We start from the raw sequence: 19,810 nt of genomic DNA on the forward strand, positions 1-19,810 counted from the left end.
TTCGCATGTGCAGGTGGTAGTAGGCTCTCATTGGGCTTTATTGGAAAGTGTGGAGAATTGGAGGATGCTGGAAGGTCGTGTTTGATGAAATGGGTGTGAAAGAGATTTTTTACGTGGAATTCGATGCTTGCATGCTTATATTTGTTGCTCAAAGATGGGATGCGCTTACATTCTTTGATAAATTTCCTGAGAAGAATGTGGTTTCTTGGACTTCAGTTGTTGCTGGGTGCTCTCAACATGAGAGGAATGGAGAAGCAATTTGTTATTTTCACAGAATGTTGAAAACAGGTCTTAGGGCTGATAAAGCATTGCTCGTTTGTGCTCTAACTGCATGTGCAGGGTTGATGGATTCTAAAAAAGGGTTTAAAATCCATGCCTTGATTCTGAAACACGGAGTTGGAAGTGATGTGATTGTTGGAAGTGTTCTTGTGATGTTGTATGCAAGATGTGGAGGTTTCAGTGAAGCTATAAGAATCATTAATCATATGCCATTAGTTGATGACTTCTCGTGGAGTGTGTTGATAGCTGAATATGCGAAGCATGGGTTTATAGATAGTGCGATTAAACTATCTGACTGCTTGGAGAAGAAGAGTGTTCCATTGTGGAATGCCCTCATTGGAGGTTATTCTGAACTTGGAATGAATGAGGAGGCTCACAAAGCTTTTGGAAAAATGCAATTGGAGGGAAAAAAGGGTGATGAGTTCACCTATGGAAGCCTTCTGTTAGCTTCTGATCTTGTTGGCTTGAGTTATGGTGAACAACTCCATTCACAAACTATCAAGCTAGGCATTGATTCTTCTGTTTTTGTCGGCAGTGCTCTTATTGACATGTACAGCTACAACTTCGAGTGTGAAGCCGCTATAAGAATATTTGATGTATTAGACGAACCAAACCTTGTGTGCTGGAATTCATTGATCTCTGGGTTAGGATTGAACAAATTGGATGGTAAAGCTCTATGCGCACTTCGTCTAATGATGGTTTTTGGGCTAGTCCCAGATAACATCACATTATCACTTATTCTTGATTCATGCTCAAATTTACGAGCATTAAGGGAGGGAGTACAGATTCACACACTTGCCAGTAAATTAGGGCTTGAATCAGGTGTTGTTGCTGGGTGTGCTCTTATAGACATGTATGCAAAATGTGACAGAATAATATATGCGTCTCGTGTATTCTATGAATTGCAAGATCATAGTGTAATTACTTGGACTGCAATTGTGGGTGGTTATATGAGATGTGGAATGTGGGATGAGGCAAAAGAATTGTTTGATATAATGCCAGAGAGGAATATAGTTTCATGGAATGCAATGATTTCAGGATGTGTGAAACTTGGCCGTTGTACAGAAGCACTTCAGCTCTACCATCAAATGCATAATTCGGGTATTTTACCCGATCAAATAACTTTAGTTAGTCTGCTAACTATCTGCTACAACTTTTTGCTAAAAGAGAATGGGAAGCAGATTCATGCCCAGGTAATAAAAAATGGGTATCATATAAACAATCATGTAACTATGGTGTTGACAGAAATGTATCACAAACTTGAAGTACATCCGTATAGTGTATTGTCTTTTGGGTCATCTGATCCAGTGCTTGGCAATGGTACGGTAGAGCCAGATGCTCTTTCAGGGAATAATTAATGTCTGTTTGGCTTGGTTTCTGAAATAACTTTTCTACTTCGAGAAACAACAACCAGATTGTTGGGAAGCAAAACATCGTGTGACAGGAGGCTTGAATAAGAAGAATTTCCATCTTGAAGCTTCTGGTACTGCTTGTGCAGCAAGGAAGGATGTTAATGGAAAAGCTGTTTGGACTTTGTTGATCAATTCGAACAGCACTTTAGCATGAGCCCCAGGTGGGCCAACTGGACCTAAGCAGTGTGGCTTTCTTTTGTGCTAGCTTTAATTGGAAAGTTTAGGAAGGAATCACATCAAAGCTAGCTTATTCAATTTCCTTCTAAATGAGATGATGCGTATTAGCTCTGTGCAGTGAAACTGTACCATCCCACTCTTAACATTCGATTGTTGCCTGGTCGACAGGTGATAGAGGTTTTTCTCTTTATTTAATTCTTTAGTCCAAATATGGAGCCAATGAGCCACTTGTCAGTTTGATTTTATCTCTTACATAATGCAGTCTTGTCCAATTTCTGGAAGTGTAACAATCTTGAAAGGAGGCGTGTGAGTGTGAATTGGTTGATGTTAAGAACTAACCATGCAGATCAGGCAAATCAGAAAATGTTTCCAAATTAATTCCTGCTTCTTCAAGGTATCTCTGTTAAACCTTTCACAAGTTTAGCTGCAGTTTGAAGTTTGAAACATCATTTGTTTTCTTTCCCATTTAGTTTTATGATGATTATCATGAAAATGCAAAGTCTGTCATTGCTTAAGGGTTCAAAACATGATTTAATCATGGAATATTATGCAACTCTTATGGTTTTTTGACCTTTTCCTTTTTCATTCACTTCTCAGTTGGAAAGCTGTTTTGATCAATTGGCATTAGAGGAACTAGTGAGAGAACACAGGATAACCTTTGATTTGGCAAAAGTTCCTTAACCAAAACAAGGCTTGCTAGCTGACCTCAATGTTTGGGTCAAAATTAAAATTTTTTAGTAATATTAGATTTTGCCTTTATTAATACATTAACAAATTCATATAATTAATCATGGAAAAGTTATGCACCCACTTTTGTGTGGCCGCCCTCAATACCACAGAGCATTTTGTGCATGCTTAACCTTGCTTCTGGAGAACTTACTCTATTTGAGAAGCTAAATGCAGGTAGTAGCAAGCAAAACATCTTGAGCTTTCCACTGGAGATACAATTTAAATTAGCTCTTCAGCTCAGAAGGAGAAGTTTCAATTTAATGTTTCTGCTCCCAGTTATAGTTAGTTACTATGAAGGGTTTTCAATAAAAAAACTATTAGGGCTTCTTTGAAAGGTCTAGATCACCCTTTATTTATCTGTTGTAGATGTCCTCAACAATTCTATATTCATCGTCCTTTGGTTGTTAGACTAATTGCTCTAGGAAGAAAAAGAAATTGCGATTGGAAAAGATTATATTATCCTCTAGGATTGGATATAAAATACATGAAAATCTGAAATTGATTGCCGATTACATAAACTTGACCAACTCATCTGTTTGTTTCTCATGTTTGAGGAAATCTTATTGTTGAAATTAGTTTCTTATATACCTTTAATAGAAAGTTTGTTTCCCGAACAAAGTCAAAATTCGTTGGAGAGGTTTTTAAGTGCTTGAAGTTGAATTATTATTTCAAGCTGTTATAGTGTGATGTGCTGTTCCGCAATGTATTACTAAATTTTTAGCCCTCGAGATCATTTGTTCTGCTAAAAAAAAATTTGTGTCATTCTTTTGGCCCTCTAGAATAAGCTTTACATGACGTGCCTTTTTGTGACAGATTGACAAATCTCTGCAAATTTGAAGAATATGCTTCGGTCTTGTTATTTGTGAGCTGGATAAATGGTAATATGCTGATCCCAGATTAAGCTCAATCCAACATTAGCTAACTCATCTCTTTTTACTTCCTGGATATTGCACTACGTAATTCAATTTATGATACTTAAACAAAAAAATTATTCGTTGCTTCAGACTCTAGAATTTCACCATCAGTTCAACAATTGGCGGGGGCGGTCAGGTTTTGTTACGATAGTATATATGTAAGGTTTCAGGAAGAAGGAAAATATTTGAGATATGATAATTTGTCAAGAAATCATTCTTATACCATATGTGAAATGTGCAGCAACAATATTCTTTCTTAACCAATACGAAAAATAAAGAGTTTGTTGTCTTTCATTGCCAAGAATGCGTTGTTCAGTTACAAATGCTTTTATAGTATCATTGTTTTACATTTTAAAATGTAATTTTGTTAGCATCGATTAAGTTCTTTTAATCTCTCTCTCTCTCTCTCTCTTTCTTCTGCTTATGTAGTTCTATCATTGCTGGGTTATTTCTTTCGGTCTGACTGAACTATTGAACGCCAATAACTTAGTTTCTAATTTATGTAAACAATGCAGCCTTTTTTTGAGGAGTAGCCTTTCAAGTACCAGGTGGATCGCAACTCAGATTTTGCTCTTGTTCATGAGAAAGAGTGCTTTACTATTGAATTCAATGTTCATTTATTTACTTCTTTATCCTTTTGAAGTATCCTTTACGATACTGAGGGCTCGTCTGACCTTACTGTAACCTATAGTGTTATTCGATAAAATACTAGTAGAGTAGTTCTCTTAGATAAAGTACTCATTAAAAAATTATTCTCTGACAAAATCAAAAGCATCAAATTGCAGCAGTTGCTTTTAAGACTTGGAATTTCATATCTGCTTCTTGCTGCAGCAAAAGCTTCGGAAGTGCAAGCAGATTAAACAAGTCCTCGATGTTAACCTGGGGATCGGAGTCCAGGAGAAGGTATTCTAAGGCAAGTGGACAGTGGGGCTCATCTCATGTGGCTAAAAGTTGTTTATTTGGATTTGATGATCATGAGACGCGCACATGGAGCAGGTCTGATCAAGCCAAGCCTCAACTCAATCGACGCATTTGTTTTGTTCCATCCAGTAGGTATCCTTTTGTTGTCCTTTAGCTGAAAATCTCAATCGTGAGAGGCCCTTCAATCCCCCAGAGTGTATAGGTGTAGGGGGATTATTTTTTTAGATAATATTCATTATTATTATAATTATAGCATTAATGGATAATTTTAGAAAAGATAAAATTAGATTTGTTTTAATAAAAAATAATTTAATTTGATTGTTACGGAAAATGAAAACACTCTATATATTTTTTTTAATCTATAAAAATAGTTTTTCGAATAAAAAAATTTACGGCTTAACAAAAAAACATACAAAAAATAAATTTTTAAGCCATAAAATTATTTATAGTATATTCTACTCGTAATTAAAAACATGCTTTAGCCTTTAGTGGAAGAATCCAATTTGTCTTTAATGTAATAAAAGCTCCCACCAAAACGGTCGGCTCAATTAGATGCTGTCCCGTGGGTTACGAGAAGATGCCGCTTCTGATGCCACAAAATAACAACCCCCCTCCTCGTAAGTTTCAGCTGTCAGAGAAGGCACCACCAAGGTTTGCTTGGATCCCTCTTTCTTTTTAGTCAGCTTCTTCTTTCTTTCTTGAATAATATTATAAAATATTTCTATTTATAAATAAATTTTATAATATTTTATAAATTAATTTATATGATGATATTTAATTAATATAAAAAATATAAATTATGAGAAAAAAAAGCATGGCTTACAATTTTAAGATTAATTTTCAACTGCTGAGCTGTTTAACTTATAAAACTACTACGAAATTTGTATGTGCGCGTAGTATTTTCTTTACTTCTTTCAACCGCAATAGTTCAGAGTCTTCACACCTCGTTGGTGGACCCCACGCTCAAATATATCCTTATTATTTATTTTTTCTTTTAATTTATTTGTTTTAATACATGCAATCATACACATATGGCTTGATAAACCGGATCTTCTGCGGAATTCGAATTTGAATGACCAAATTACATAGCGCGAAAGAGTTTTTCAGGCCATATAAATAATTAATCATTCTAAAAGTTTAAAATCGTCATATTTATAATTTAATGAAGTAGCTATCACAAAGAGGACAACTCAAACTGGGTTTGATGCACCTACCTCATCAACTGCTGTAACCTCTTCCTAAGACAATTTGAGAAACTATCCAAATATCGTCACTTGAGAATTGTTTTTCTTATATATTATAAATATAAAATCTCTACTATAAATAATTTTATTTTTTTATTTAAAGATAGAGCGTGTTTTAATTCTTGGTTAGTTACTTCTTAGACTTTGGGATCAGGAGGAAATCTAATTTTGAACTCTGATTTTTAATTTTCCTATCCCACCGTTACATTTTTACGCTTACAAGTTACAAGGAGCTACTAAGTATTATTACTATTCAGTTTAAAAATTAGAAGAGAGTGTGTGTGTGTTTTACTGTTTCCTTTCTCTCTACTTTTCTAACTTAATCCTCCAAATAGGGGCGATTTTCAGAGAATAGAGAACCCACACAATACAGCACTCAATTGTTGCACATCAGAGAGAGAGAGAGATGGAGAAGAGAGAGGGGAGGGCTTTAGGGGATGAAAGAGGAGGTGATGATCGGGGGAGCCCAAGCGTGTCGACGATGGCCATGGCAAATAGGGGAGAGAGATCGGGAGCTGCTTCGCCGTCGCCGGGCGAATCCTCCGACGACCCCGATTCCAAGCCTCTCCTCCGTCCGCCGCCGCCGGCCGCCCACCACCACCACCACCACCACACTCGGGCCGAGAGAGTCGCCTCACCCTCCTCTTTTGCCCTCTCTTCGAGCGCCTCTCATCTCATCTTTTTGCGCAAATTGGTTTCTCTTAAAAATCGGTTTTTGGGGGCCTTTTGCTGGGGAATTTATCCGAAGATTCGATCTCTAGGTTTTCCCCTTTCCTTTTCGTGTTAGGTTTCATTTATTTCCTTCAAAAAGGGAACTTTCTAGAACACTTGTTCTTTCTTATGGTCTTTTGGTTTGCGTCAGCTTTTTTCTAATTTTTGAGGAATAGGTTTCAATTTCTATATTTCTAACTGGTTGGAGATAATTTGTTTAATTTGCTTGAAAGGGAGGCCCTTCATCTATTTTGGATAATTAATTGTATGAGTGTGAACGATGTTCATAGAACTGTTTGGTGTTTCCTCATTCAACCTGTTTGGTACAATTTCTCTTAGTATTTGTCTCACTATATTATTTACACCAATTCAGCATCTCATGTCATGCGACTAGGTCTTGAGGAGAATGTTTCAGAGAATCATGCTTTCGATGTTTCAAACTATTACTTAACCAATGGAACGTATTAGACGGTAAATCGGACATAGGAACAATATACATGTAAAAGGATGAGAAATTATATGTAGGCTGCCTATCATAGAAGAGACAAGTTAATCACAATTATAATAGTACCATCTGGATACTCTGAATTCAGGTTCAGCATAAGATTGCTCTAAGGACTTAAAGGTTTGTTATTTAAGAAGGATAGAGAAACTGATTCTCTTGGCATATGTTTGATTAAGTGATGCCTTTTTCTGAATGATAGTCAATGTTATTCGCCACAAAGCAAATGTGTATCTAGCAGGCATCTGCAAGATGCTGTGACTCTTTGATCTAATAATCTTTCTAAGAAGCTTGATACTGTTTTTACTGATGAGGTGATAAAATGCAGGCATTTCATAATGTTCTTCGCAGCTGGGCTTCAAAAAAGTTCATGACTGGATGGTGAGCTTCTTTTCTTTAGTACTTGAGATTTGTGCATTTCTCTAGATATGCTATCCTCTTCCTCAGTAAATGTATCGACATATTTTTTCTGGCAGTGGTATTCTGGGTGAGATATTTCTCTAGTTCCCATAACCCTAACACTTGTAGATTAAGGACCTTCAAGCATTGAGTGAAACTTACCAAAATAAAACTGTACTCGGCTAAGGAATAGGTGAAATGTTTGGATATACACCCCATTTGCTTCTATTGGTTTATACAGCAAAGCTTTATCTTTGGACTTGCTGTCCAAGGAAGTATGTCTTCTATCTAGTTCACAATTAATCTATGATTGATCATATTGATGTATACTCTAGAAGTGGTTTTGGCAATTCATATAATTACAATTGAATTGCCTGTTTCCTGTTTGTTGAAAGTAGAGTTGAGCTCTCCAGGAGATTGTGTGGAATTATTTGCATACTTCGCTTATTTTATTTTACTTGCCAATTTTTTACAATATGTGGAGTTGTGGACATTATTATTTTCCAATCCATCGGCACTGAAGAGTTCCTAACAAAATTGTCTTTATTTAGTATATCAGAAACTTAGATAACTAAATAGACGTTTGCAAATCTACTTAGAGAGCTATCCTAGCTTAAAGCTTAGACTGCAAAAGTCTCTTTAGCTTATGTGGCAAGACCCTAACTTTGAAATGAAACTTTATGCTGTTCCTTTTCATACTTGTTCTTGTTTGTTGTTTTACATCATCTCTTCCTTGCAGTGTGATCCTCTTTCCAATAGCAGTTACTTCTATATCACATGGTGGTTTATTCACTTTGTGGATGGATTTTTTCTCTCAATTATTATGCTCACTTTCGATCAACATATTCGGTATGGCATATTGTACTTCTAGTCAGTCCTTTTGATACATATTAGAGATGATGATTAGTTGTTTCGTTCTTCGCAGGCAAAGAATAAAAACTTTTTTCTCATCTAAACTAATATAATAATATATATATATATAATTCCTACAAAACTCAGTATAATCATATCTTGAATTTTTATCAAAGAAATTGAAGTAGAGCTCAAATTACCTGCCCAAACAATTTATTATGCACCTGGCATCTTAATTAGTGGCTAGAGTCTAGATCTTACATCTATGATCCAAAGTTTAAACTGGTTGATTTTTTTTTGTGTTTTTCAGGACGTTGGCTTCATAACTTCCATAACTTTTATATTTTTGGTTGGAGTGTTCATGTCCTCATGGGTGGGGGCATCTCTTCTTAGCCTTGAGAGAAGTGTTTATCAAGATGAATGCCATTTGTTCGCCCATATTTCCATGTATCCAAGCAAAATTAGCACTGCAATATCACCTGGTGATTTATTTTCCCTGCCTTATTGATTCTTTTGGATCTTTTTTCATTTTGTAACTGACATTCTCTAACTACAGATCAGAACACACAAGCCTTCAAGGAAGTGGCTATTATAAGGCACCCTAGGATTGGTGAATACGCATTTGGATTCATTACTTCAGCAGTTGTTCTTCAGGTTTTCAGATATACATTACCATGAAATGTTTCCAATGCTATGCATTTGCATGGTTGCACAACTTCAATGGCATATAATGCATGTGTTCGCTTATGTTTTGGTGATACGAGTGAATATCTTTAACTGGATGATCTGAAAATCTATACTAGTTTGGCATTTCTAAGTGGAAATATCCTATAGGACTGAATTGTATACTAGTTTGGCATTTCTAAGTGGAAATATCCTATAGGACTGAATTGGTGTCCTTTACTTTTCACAGATGTATTAAGATCTGTGCCACAAATCAGTTGTTTACCTTTCACAATCAATTCACTAGTTGACGAAAGCAGTTTATCTTTATGTGTCCCCATCACAGATGTTTAGATATTCAGCCACTAAGGCATCTAGTTTGAGATCATCAAATATTTAGTCAGTAAAGAAATGAACTTTTTGACAATATTTGATCAAATTGACAGTGACAACATTATGACGGCAAGCTAGGTCTGTTCAGTTGGAATACGCCAAGTCTATTTCCAGCCAAAAGTTAGTGACATACATGGTATCTGACCCTCAACGAGCACCTATTTCTGAATCCAATATAGTAAAGTCACTTAAAATTAAATGTGCAATCCCTGGAAAGGCAGAAGATTAGGCTGAAAAGTCTCTACTCTCTAGAAACTAAATATAACAGAAAACACATATCTATTTGTCATTATCTCTGTCCCTTTTTTCTCTTTTTAAATAATTTTTTTCTCTTTGTAAATAATTTTGGTTACATTTTTGATTTTTTTTCTTCTTTCCGCTCTCTTGACAGAGTTATTCAGGTGACGAGGAGCTATGCTGTGTCTATGTTCCAACCAACCATCTCTATATTGGTGATATTTTTCTCGTCAACTCTAAGGACGTTATTAGGCCGAACTTATCTGTCCGTGAAGGAATTGGTAAGCCAGAACTTATGCTGCTTTATGTTCCTCCTTTCAACTCTCAATAATCCTAAGTCTCTAGAGAAGAGGCTTTTGCATATATATCCTTGCAAAATCGTCTATTCGCATTTATTCGTCTATAAACTTTTATTTATTATATGCCCCTCAAAGTTGCATCTTCTTGAAGAAATTTCCTTAACAGTAAGTTGGGAAGTCTGCCAATTCATGGGAAAAAGTTGGTTTGCTATTAGTATAGGCTTTTAAGGAGGGGCATTCTTTTACACACAAGGTTAGGTATAAAAAATAATCAAATAACATAAATAGAAAATTTTTGCAGGGTTATACCTGTTAATGTACTGCTGAGAAAATAGGACTCCAAATAGTTACTCGTGTTTGCTAACGACTTTTTAATCGATGCAGAGATTGTTGTCTCAGGCGGCATGTCAATGCCCCAAATTCTTGCGACTTTGGATCAGCAAAGGATCCAAGTCGACAGATCCAGATCTAATCGGAGCTGAGACTGCGGACTTCACTTTCAATTTTTTAAGTTTAATCTGTCAGAATTAGCTACATAGGTTTTCCTCTTTATTTCAGACTCAGTTTGTATTGGATTTTGTGCTTGCCGGGCAGATTCTTATGGGTATGTAAAAGAAAATTCTCCTAGATTTTTATTGGTGTGTAAAATGTAAGGTGAAGCAAGTCTAGTATAGTTCCTGTGTGATATTTATTGTTAACAGTCTGCATTGCAGCTCGAGCAAATTATGTTTTGAATTTTGCCTTCTAGATTTTGTAATCCTGAGTTTTAGTAAGGTCGATATGGACGTCACTCGCCTGATCAATGGATCATTTGCAAATAGGTACTCGAGTTCGAAATTTTAAAAGTTTGTATTTAGGGCGGCGTCTCCTCTCAGAATTGTTTGAACCTTTAGTTGCATGCTTCAGAAGCATGGGAACTTAACTGGTGGTGTATTTCATAGACTATAAAAATGTGCTTAATCCTTTGTTTATTCATTGCAACTAGTGAAACAATGCTGCAGCAAGGCCCCAAGAATGCTTTTTCTGTAGGTTGTTGAGGCTATTGATGTGTCAGTGCACAGGATGTAAAAACAATTTAGTTCGTTCACGCAAGCAATCTGAGGCTCATATAAAGTGATCAGTACATCTACAGCCTAGTGTGACTATTTTTATTGGGAGTATCTAGGTTTTACAGAATATTATATATTTGCAATTAAGAATAAGACAAAACATAATATGCATATTTATTAGAAGCTTCTTTATACACCAACAGCGACTCAATGGTTTTTCACTTGCCATTATGCCATTTACAAATTACGAAAGAAGGCAGATATTTAATATATGGCACCTGAAAGTAAATACACTCCAAAATACTTCTAAGATAACACAAAAGACTCCAGGTACTTCTCGTCCAAGCACAACAAATTCCTACAAATTACACATAAAGCAAAGGCAAGGGGATGCGACCAATAAAAACAGTAGCAAATTTTTCTTTTGAGTATGACACAGAATATAGAGACAAGGTATAGTAGCGTTTGATTGGAATTGATTATGGCTACATTAACAAATTCAGAGAAATATACTCCAGAATCTTCTAGCAATCACAGCCTGATAATCGTTGCTGTCGTCCGCCACCAGCAACATCAATAGTGTCAGGAAGATAGCTACAAAAGAAACAAAAGAAAGTCAAAGCCAGTTCTTTTCACAAATATATATCATGCTTTTGACAACGGCTGCTGATCGAGTTGTAAAGTTGCATATAGTAGCGAAACTTTAAAATGGATCCCTATAGAGTCATATAACCCGTCTTTCACAGCTTGAACTTTACTGAAATTGATGTTTGAATTGAGCTCTTCAAAGAAGCAATAGCATTTTTTTTCCTTCAAAGAAATCTCTTGTTGTTGTTGCAGAAGTAGAAAGCAGGAGCTTCAAATTAGAATTTCCGTTGTTTAAGCCTAAATGCTCACTTCAACTTCCTCCACTGTAAAAGCTTCATATTTTTTGTGAGAAAAATGCCTGGTCTTTGGAAGCTTTTGCTTTTTGGAGAAGTAGGCCAAACAGGTTTAACAGATAACCAAAAGAGTAGATCGACTGGTCTGGAAAGTATTTGTACAACTCCAAGGTCACACTAGCCACTATAAAGAAACTTCTAAGATTGTAAAAAGTGTATCAGGCTTCTAAGGGAAAAAGAAAGACATTTTAGCAACTAGGGCACACTCCACTTACATCTCTTCTTCTGGTTCATTCTTCAGGGCATTCCTGGCTATAGTCTCGAAAGCAGCTTCTACATTTATTCCTTCTTTAGCAGATGTCTCAAAGTAGGGGATGTTCCCCTTCGATGCACACCATGCCTTAGCTTTCTTCTCAGAAACCTGCGAAAGCAAGGAAAACCCCACCAATATTCAAAAACCAACAAAAAGAAATCGACAAATCTCAGCTATCAAGTGACATCAACTATCTCACCACTCGACTATTGCCACCATCAACATCGATTTTGTTCCCCAGCACTACAAAAGGGAAATTTTCAGGATCTGACGGGCTAGCCTGAAAGTTGAACAATAAAACAGACGGTCAATCAATTTAAAATATTCAGAGCTAAAAATTGAATTTTAGATGAAATGTATGGATTGTCTTTGCACTATCCATTTTAACACTTTAGTCTCTAAAGTTTTATTGAACTTTAGTTCTTGACTGTTAAAAAAAAAACCTGTTCATTGTAAAACAACTTTTCAACCCTGTTCATAGGATACTAAAGTGGGTCATTTTACACAAGGTGTAATATGGTAATTTTATCAGAAATATTAGATCCTTCTAGCCGTTACGAACTAAAATGGAAAATACGTGAAAGTAAAAAGGCTAAAGTATTAAGTGGAAAAATATACAGCAACCAAGTGGGATATGGGACAGTACAGGGACTATCCATACAATTTACCATTAAAGTTTTGGGAAGAGTTGGTCACCTGAATCAGAAACTCCTCACGCCAATTGTTCAGATTATCAAACGACTTCATGACATTAACATCATATACAAGAACACAGCAATCAGCTCCACGATAGAAAGCAACACCAAGACTCTGAAATCTTTCCTGACCTGCTGTGTCCCATATCTGGATAATTTCATTCGACAATCAAATAAGGAATTTAAATCAAGGATGTTACCAAACTGATGTCAGAGGAAAAAAATAAGTTCTCCAAGTAAAACATGGATTTAAAGATATAGCATAATACAAATCAATGTGCATATAGCGACAATGATTCCATGAGGTGAGGGGAAGTAATGGCTTCTCCATTATCAGCCTGCTATTATACGTAGTACCAAAATGTACCCAATCATTAACACAACGATAAGAGGGCCTTAAACAGAGATTTTTACGAAGAATAATTATCCCTATTGATAGAAATCGTCTAACCAAATTCAACCTTAAGGACTAAAATGGAAAGCCCTACTAAATTTGCTTATCAAGGCATTAAATGAGAGGTAAGTCTGTCATTTCAAAATAAAGTGACAAAGATGAGTCTAAGTCAACTTGGTTCAGGTCAAATATATATGGATCAAATTTGCACCTAATAGTAATAAACTTTCAAACTAGAAGTTATTTAGACCTTATTAGGTCAGCCAAGTAGCAATTCCAATCAACTTGGATAGGATATTATCTTTTCAGAGATTCTCTACTGTTACAACTTATCTTTTGGCAGAATCTTACCCACAAAAGATCTCCGGCTGAAAAAAGGGGGAACAAAATCTCATTGGTTTCAACCATTGTACAAAACACATAGAATCACTCTTGTTGGATAAACTATTGTGCACAGATTTTCTGCTGAGAATCACTTAGATCGGATGCAAGTCAGGACTAGAATGAGGCCTCAATTTGGTATTAGGACCTGGCTAACAGACGCATTCATTAATTGACATCCAAATGAGTGATGGCCAATAATGCCGATAAAGATCAACAACTCCAGTGACAAGAATATGCAATAGGAAATAGTGGAACGAAGGATTAATGGGGGCGCAACAACGGATGAGCATCAAACTTTTCAAAATCATACCAAGTTTGACAACACAGAGGCTCTCACTACCAGAAACTTTTCCACTAATGAAATAATGGATTTTTATAGGACCATTTACTCATATTCAATCGTACCAATCAATCGTACCAATAAAAAACAAACTTTATAATCCATACTGAAGCCAACTAAATCTGCCTCCGAGAAATACAAAGGACTACAATAACAACAAATCTAGCAACTTTATTTCAACTAAATAAAATATAATGAACACATCAAACTCCCAAACCAGATATACAAAACCCTAAGATATCGAAAACCTCACCTGCAAAGTGAATAGCCTGTCATCAATCTGGACCTCTTTGGTCAAAAAATCGGCCCCAATAGTTGCTTTATACTGATTACTAAACTTCTTGTTCACGTACCTAAGCATCCACAAATTCACAACCAAACATATAACATTAATATTAAACTTTCCAAATCATTAAGGTCCAATTAATAGCAGAAAAGCTAAAGGGTTTAGAAATTACTGATTCATCAGCGACGTCTTTCCAACCCTAGATCAACAAAAATAACCAAAAAGTAACCAGAGTAAGAAAGAGAACGAGAAAAAGGAACGGGTTGAGATCGAATAGGGATCTAATTTGGAGAAACGAAATCTGGGCGACTCGACTCACCCGCTATCGCCGAGGATGATGACCTTGAGGAGCATTCGCCGCCGCGACGCCATTGTTTCGAAACCCTACTTCGATCGAGCCTCCGAGCTCCGGCGATTTGGGGATTTTTCTCGTGATCGTGAATCGCCCCTCGAGATCGAGCCCTAGAAAAATCCCCAAATCGCAAACGAGAGAGATCCTTCTTGTATTTTCGGTGCGAAAATTATAATAAAAAAATATAATATTAATCGTAATTCCCCGACAGATGGTTTATGTTATTATTTTTGGAAAATTTCGGGGTCAAACTGAGTTGGAAGGGGCAGTTTCGGAAATGCCACCGATCTTTTGTGAAATTACGAATCGAGGCCCGATATATAAGGAACGAGAAATTGTTGCGTGAACTTGGTGTATCGAACTTCTCAAGCACCGCATTTTATAATCCATTACCTATGAGTTAGTAGCCAGGAAAAATACAAAATATGAAATGAGATATTATTTAATGCTTAAGAAATAGTTTTAAAATATATGGTTTTGTGTAAGAATTTTTTGAGTGTCATAAGCACAATTAGTACATATAAAGTTTTAATTTTAGTATGCATTTCAAAGACTTTTAATGATATGGTGCATCCTACACCGGCGCATGCAATATTTTTTTGCTTGGAAGTTGGAAACTGGTTGGATTATACTTTCAAGCGTCGGTTTTTTTTTTTTTTTTTTTTTTTTTTTTAGAAATAGGTAGCGAGCTATCTGCTTCATTCATTAAGTAAAATGAATTCAGCGTATAAAGATGGAAGCAGCCTAGGTCTCCGAGAGAAAAATAGATAACAGGTCAAAGAGAAAAAAAAGATGTGAGGAGAGGGTGAAAAGGAAGAGTAAGCCTGATGTCGCTTTATGTCAGCACGGTCCAGTCGGTCGTAAGAAGATTAATACGTTCCGGAGAGCGGGCTGCATCAGGCGTAGTTGTCTGAAAAACGGAGTTGTTTCTGTCCCTCCAGACTACTCAGCAGATCGCAGCCAGTAGGGTTAGACTTCGCATTCTTAACGGTTGACAGGAATGGCAACTAAGTCTGCCCAAAGACTTCGAACGTCACCATGGATGGCAGTAGGTATATCCAATCCATCCACACTGACAAATAGGTATCGGACATAAACGCAGGAACAGAAAAGGTGGTCACAGCTCTCCGTTGATACAGCACAGAAGGCACATTGTTGGTCAACGGAAATGCCTCGTTGAAGCAGTCTATCAGCAATGAGTAATCTCTTCCGAAGTAATAGCCAAATGAGCCCAGTCCTCCTTACGAAGTTGTTTGTTGTGGAGCGGTAACCCTAGATAGCGGAAAGGTAGCTCGCCGACTTTGCAGCCTACAATGCTGGCTAGCAGCTTTGCGTGGGCAGGACCCGATGTAGTAGAGATTCGATTTATCCAAATTGATTTTGAGGCCGGAGGCCCATGCGAAGATCTTCGAAACAAATAGCAGGTTTTGCATACATCGTTTCCTTGGCTCGCAGAAGAAGATTGTGTCGTCAGCGTATTGGATAAGCACCGTCTGGCAATCATCAGATGGTCCGATGCCGCGTAACAGGTTATTTTCTTTCGCAGCCTCAGTTAACCTCGCCAGGCTGTCGGCCACTAGGAGGAATAGGTAAGGGGAGAGAGGGTCACCCTGTCTAAGCCCCTTTCTAGTTTTGATCCAATTAGTCGGAGTGTCATTGACAAGAACGACCACTTTAGCATTGCAGATACATTGTTTGATCCAACCCCACTATTTTTATAATTTGATTTGGCCACACTTGGAGCTTTTGAAACAATAAGGTAATTAAAAAAAATATGAGAAATAAACAAGTATACATGTTTATATTTTTTATTATACATAATCAAAAAGGTTGAATAGTATATGATCAAACGGGTGAAAATGATCAAAAAGGTTGAATAGTATGATCTAACGGATGAAAATGATCAAAAAGATAAATTTAATGGTAAAAAATTTACAAATACCAAGTGCTTGGTACTTTTACAAATATCATAGCCAGACTCTCTCTCTCTACATATATATATTGTAATTATATTATACAGCTTTAACACCAACTAAGTTCGAATCCTAGTTGATTCATTTTTCCAGCTAAGTTTATTTCTAAATAAAATAAACGAAGTGGGTAGCGTGTTACCTATCTCTCAAAAAAAAAAAAATAAATAAATAAAAAAATACACCAACTTTTCCTTAGTTGTTTAAGGAAATATTATTGGGGAACTACACTAGAAACAACTTATTTCTCATTGCGCTGGTGAATATAATCCTTAAAAGGGATTGTTTAGTAGCTCCTTTTACTAGCTAGGAATGAATATAATATAAGGGTTTTCTATGCTTTTGTTGTGAGCAAAAGCTAAAATGTTTTTTTTTTTTTTTGAGAGATAGGTAGTACGCTATCCGTTTCGTTTATTTTATTTAGAAATAAACTTAGCTAGAAATGTGAATCAACTAGAATTCGAACTTGAGTCTCGATACCAACCACCAAGTTCTTTGCCACTTGCTTTAGGGACGGTCGGTCAAAAGCTAAAATGTGGGCATATGCATGTATGCGCATGCATGCACTTCAACTTGTTAGCACACCCATGTAAGAGGATGTTTTCTCATAAAATGGGCCAATATTTTACTGCTTTGTGTTCTTATGGTGATCATTAACATTTTCCTTTCTGATTACTTTTGGAAAAATGAGTGTTGAGAATCACTCTAGGGATGATACTTAATAAAGGCCCAGTGAAAATGTTAAGGAGACCATTTCATAAGGCAAAACTAGACTATTTCCTTTTGAGTATTTAATTGTTGGACAAAGTATATTTCTCTTTGTTGTGTAATTATAACTATTTATTTAAAATACATGGTTTGGGGTATAACGGGAGAGGAGCCACTGACTCCAAATTAGAGGTCAAGGTCTACATAAACTTTTTGTAATGTGTGGCCCAAAATATGTCTCAACATTATCCTGATAAGCCGGATAAGCCATATAATTTGCCCTGAGGTTGGCCTGGTTCCCATTGTGTTTGGCTTATTACTTAAGCTCAAAAAGAAAAAGAATATCTCTTTCACTATTAAATATGTAATAAAATAAAATAATAGGTTATTCCCCACTTGTATTATCCACTAATATAACATATGAGAAAGGGTTCATTCCTTAAGATGTTGGATAGCTCAATTCTTAAGTTAATCATCGCAAGCTTAAGTCGAAGTAATACCATGATTAAAGAATTAGTACTGTTAATTACTTGTCTACCAAAATGCTATCTTTTTATAGATTTGTTGAAGCATTTAGCATAAGCCAAAAAAAAGAAAGAAGCAAATGAGAACCAAACAAACCATGACCTACCACGTGGTTGATTCCAACTAAAAGATATCCATACTAGTTGCGTCCTAAATCCTCAGTGTAAGTTGTTGTTGGATAGTGACACAGATCAGAATCTAGTCACATGGCAGGTTACTTATTAAGGTTCTTTAGTAAATAGTAAAGGCAATAGCCCACCTTTAACAAAAAGTGCCCTGCTTTTGCACACACGAGAAAAAGTGGATTACTTTGGCCAAAGGCCAACTCAAAAATGACCTATCAGATCAAATAGAAGAGCTTGAAGAAATACACAAAGCAGGATTGTCCTCACTACAAGTTTATCCTGGAACAGTAATCATACTCGATAACTTGAGATTAACATTAATTCAAAAGAACCATTATGCCAGTAAGTGCTGCTTCAAGGAGTTCCATATGATACAATGTACGTGTAAGAAAACCACCTGGGACCATTTATTCACAATGAAAAGAATCATCAGCTAGCTCTTCAGAATATCGCAAATAGAAGCCACATACATTAATGTAGAAGATCAAAAAGGTGAAAGAAAAGCATCTCAATCCTACGAAAAACTACATATCGCTCACGCTATCATCCTTCCACACGAACGAGTCAGGATTACGGGTTTTGGGGTAAAATCAAACTTTACAGCTTATCAAAATCTCAGAAATTTGAAGAGTCTCGGTCAAATCCGTGACTATCTTTCTTTGTCTTCCCCATTTCCATTTCTTGAGTCGGTTGGCCTTCACTGCTTGATCCTGATGGGTTCTGACCATATTCGCTGGTCGGTGCACTGTATTGACTGCTAGCATAATCTTGACTTACGAACGCCATTTTCTTGAATTTCTTAATGTCCTCATTATACTGGACCGAATCATAGTCCGAGCTACCGTACGATCCGAAGAACCGGCTGTGACCAGGTCTCATTCCTTCAGTTAAGTCGTCAAGAGACACGTCTCCTTCCAAGGCCCGAACAATCTGTTTAACAATTTTGGATAAAATGAGATAGAAATCAGCTGAATCTCGCTAAACATGTCAACATTGAAGTAAATGGTACAGCAATAGGGCTTATAAGAAAGTTGATATAAGAGTTTAACTGCTTATAGCTATTTTATCAAAAACTAGAAGAGGGTCGAGTTTTCACTTTCACAAAAGTTAGCTGGGAGAGAACTGCTCGCTAGTATTAAATTTTGGGGAAACCTAAAAAGAGCATCCTTTAGGGAAACCTAACCCTAAACTCTAGTTTGCAGTTTGCACATTAACTGCTGAAAGAAATATGGTTCAAAAGTAAATCTAACAGGCGAAAATTTCTTCAAAAACCAATATGCCAAATGAGAGAAACTTGATTAAAAAAGAGTTGGAAATCATAACAATTGCTTAGCAGAGTGTAGAATAAAAGTGATCCAACGTGTTGGTAGGTACCTGACTCATCTTTGGCCGACGCTTTGCAGAGTGGCGAACGCAAGCAGCAGCACACGCAATCATGCACGCCATATCACTGGGATTGTAGTTCTTTCCCAACCGTGGATCAACTAGGGCATCATAAGTGCCTTCGTCAAGAGCTCGAGTCAACAAAGGCCTTGCCTGGGGTTTTAAAAAGAGGAGTATAAAAATTTATAAATTTTAGACACGACTTACACTAGCGTGAAACAAAGAAATGGAAGAAATTACTTCAGTATAGGACGGTTTTACATGTAGAAAAGGATAAAAGGTACAAGATTCACAAACTCATCCAAGAAAGAACAGAACATAAAATCTAAGGGTTAAAGCATAAGAAACCGAAAAAGTAGAACATATGACTTTAAATAGGTGCTGACCCAGTCAACCAGGCTGTCATCCATGAAACTTTGGCTAGGATCAACAGGTCGCCGTCCAGTGATTAGCTCAAGTAGCATCACTCCAAAAGAGAAAACATCAGATTTATCTGTCAGCTTTCCAGAGGATGCATACTCTGGCGCCAGGTACCTAAAATAATATGCTTCTCATCAGATATTAGTATCAAATCCCAAATTACTTACCAAATTGCCTATGTGTAATAGATGGGTTACATGTTCTAGCATAAGCGGAATACAAGGTAATAATCAAGACCATAACATTATCTCAA

The 19,810-nt window shown here is 36.5% G+C and overlaps 3 protein-coding genes and 1 pseudogene across 4 annotated transcripts; 2 read left to right on the forward strand and 2 right to left on the reverse strand.

Moving 5' to 3' along the window:
• The first annotated feature begins 197 nt into the window (after positions 1-197).
• LOC109706343 (pentatricopeptide repeat-containing protein At2g13600-like) lies at positions 198-8,071 on the forward strand. Of its 2 annotated transcripts, none has more exons than XM_020227131.1 (7): positions 198-2,045; positions 2,131-2,262; positions 3,411-3,475; positions 4,343-4,564; positions 4,957-5,083; positions 7,218-7,270; positions 8,028-8,071. In XM_020227131.1, the coding sequence occupies exon 1, from the start codon at positions 276-278 to the stop codon at positions 1,635-1,637; it is 1,362 nt and encodes a 453-aa protein (XP_020082720.1). In that variant the 5' UTR covers positions 198-275; the 3' UTR covers positions 1,638-2,045; positions 2,131-2,262; positions 3,411-3,475; positions 4,343-4,564; positions 4,957-5,083; positions 7,218-7,270; positions 8,028-8,071. The 2 variants fall into 2 exon arrangements, with proteins under 2 accessions (XP_020082720.1, XP_020082719.1); XM_020227130.1 differs by having other exon boundaries at positions 198-2,036.
• A 489-nt stretch (positions 8,072-8,560) lies between these two features.
• Positions 8,561-10,405, forward strand: LOC109706346 (annotated as a pseudogene).
• Positions 10,406-10,931: 526 nt separating this feature from the next.
• LOC109706344 (ras-related protein Rab7-like) lies at positions 10,932-14,637 on the reverse strand. Its single transcript, XM_020227132.1, has 7 exons — positions 14,394-14,637; positions 14,247-14,273; positions 14,042-14,141; positions 12,672-12,818; positions 12,175-12,255; positions 11,938-12,083; positions 10,932-11,375 (listed from the first exon to the last, which is right to left on the reverse strand). Exons 1-7 carry the CDS (start codon positions 14,444-14,446, stop codon positions 11,306-11,308), a joined length of 624 nt encoding a protein of 207 aa, XP_020082721.1. The 5' UTR covers positions 14,447-14,637; the 3' UTR covers positions 10,932-11,305.
• A 3,500-nt stretch (positions 14,638-18,137) lies between these two features.
• LOC109706339 (proline-rich receptor-like protein kinase PERK1) lies at positions 18,138-19,764 on the reverse strand. Its single transcript, XM_020227127.1, has 3 exons — positions 19,524-19,764; positions 19,129-19,290; positions 18,138-18,684 (listed from the first exon to the last, which is right to left on the reverse strand). Exons 1-3 carry the CDS (start codon positions 19,599-19,601, stop codon positions 18,370-18,372), a joined length of 555 nt encoding a protein of 184 aa, XP_020082716.1. The 5' UTR covers positions 19,602-19,764; the 3' UTR covers positions 18,138-18,369.
• Between the last annotated feature and the right edge of the window lie 46 nt (positions 19,765-19,810).

This window comes from Ananas comosus, unplaced genomic scaffold (genome assembly GCF_001540865.1).
Source record: "Ananas comosus cultivar F153 unplaced genomic scaffold, ASM154086v1, whole genome shotgun sequence".
Taxonomy (NCBI): Eukaryota; Viridiplantae; Streptophyta; class Magnoliopsida; order Poales; family Bromeliaceae; genus Ananas; species Ananas comosus.

Coding starts and splice junctions, on each gene's coding strand:
- LOC109706343 (XM_020227131.1), top strand. CDS start 276: ATGTTGAAAACAGGTCTTAGGGCTGATAAAGCATTGCTCGTTTGTGCT.
- LOC109706339 (XM_020227127.1), bottom strand. CDS start 19,601: ATGCTACTTGAGCTAATCACTGGACGGCGACCTGTTGATCCTAGCCAA. Junction 19,291..19,523: donor ATGACAGCCTGGTTGACTGG/GTCAGCACCTAT, acceptor TTAAAACCCCAG/GCAAGGCCTTTGTTGACTCG. Junction 18,685..19,128: donor GTCGGCCAAAGATGAGTCAG/GTACCTACCAAC, acceptor ATTGTTAAACAG/ATTGTTCGGGCCTTGGAAGG.
- LOC109706344 (XM_020227132.1), bottom strand. CDS start 14,446: ATGGCGTCGCGGCGGCGAATGCTCCTCAAGGTCATCATCCTCGGCGAT. Junction 14,142..14,246: donor AAGACGTCGCTGATGAATCA/GTAATTTCTAAA, acceptor GTGGATGCTTAG/GTACGTGAACAAGAAGTTTA. Junction 11,376..11,937: donor AATGAACCAGAAGAAGAGAT/GTAAGTGGAGTG, acceptor TTTCTTTTGTAG/CTATCTTCCTGACACTATTG.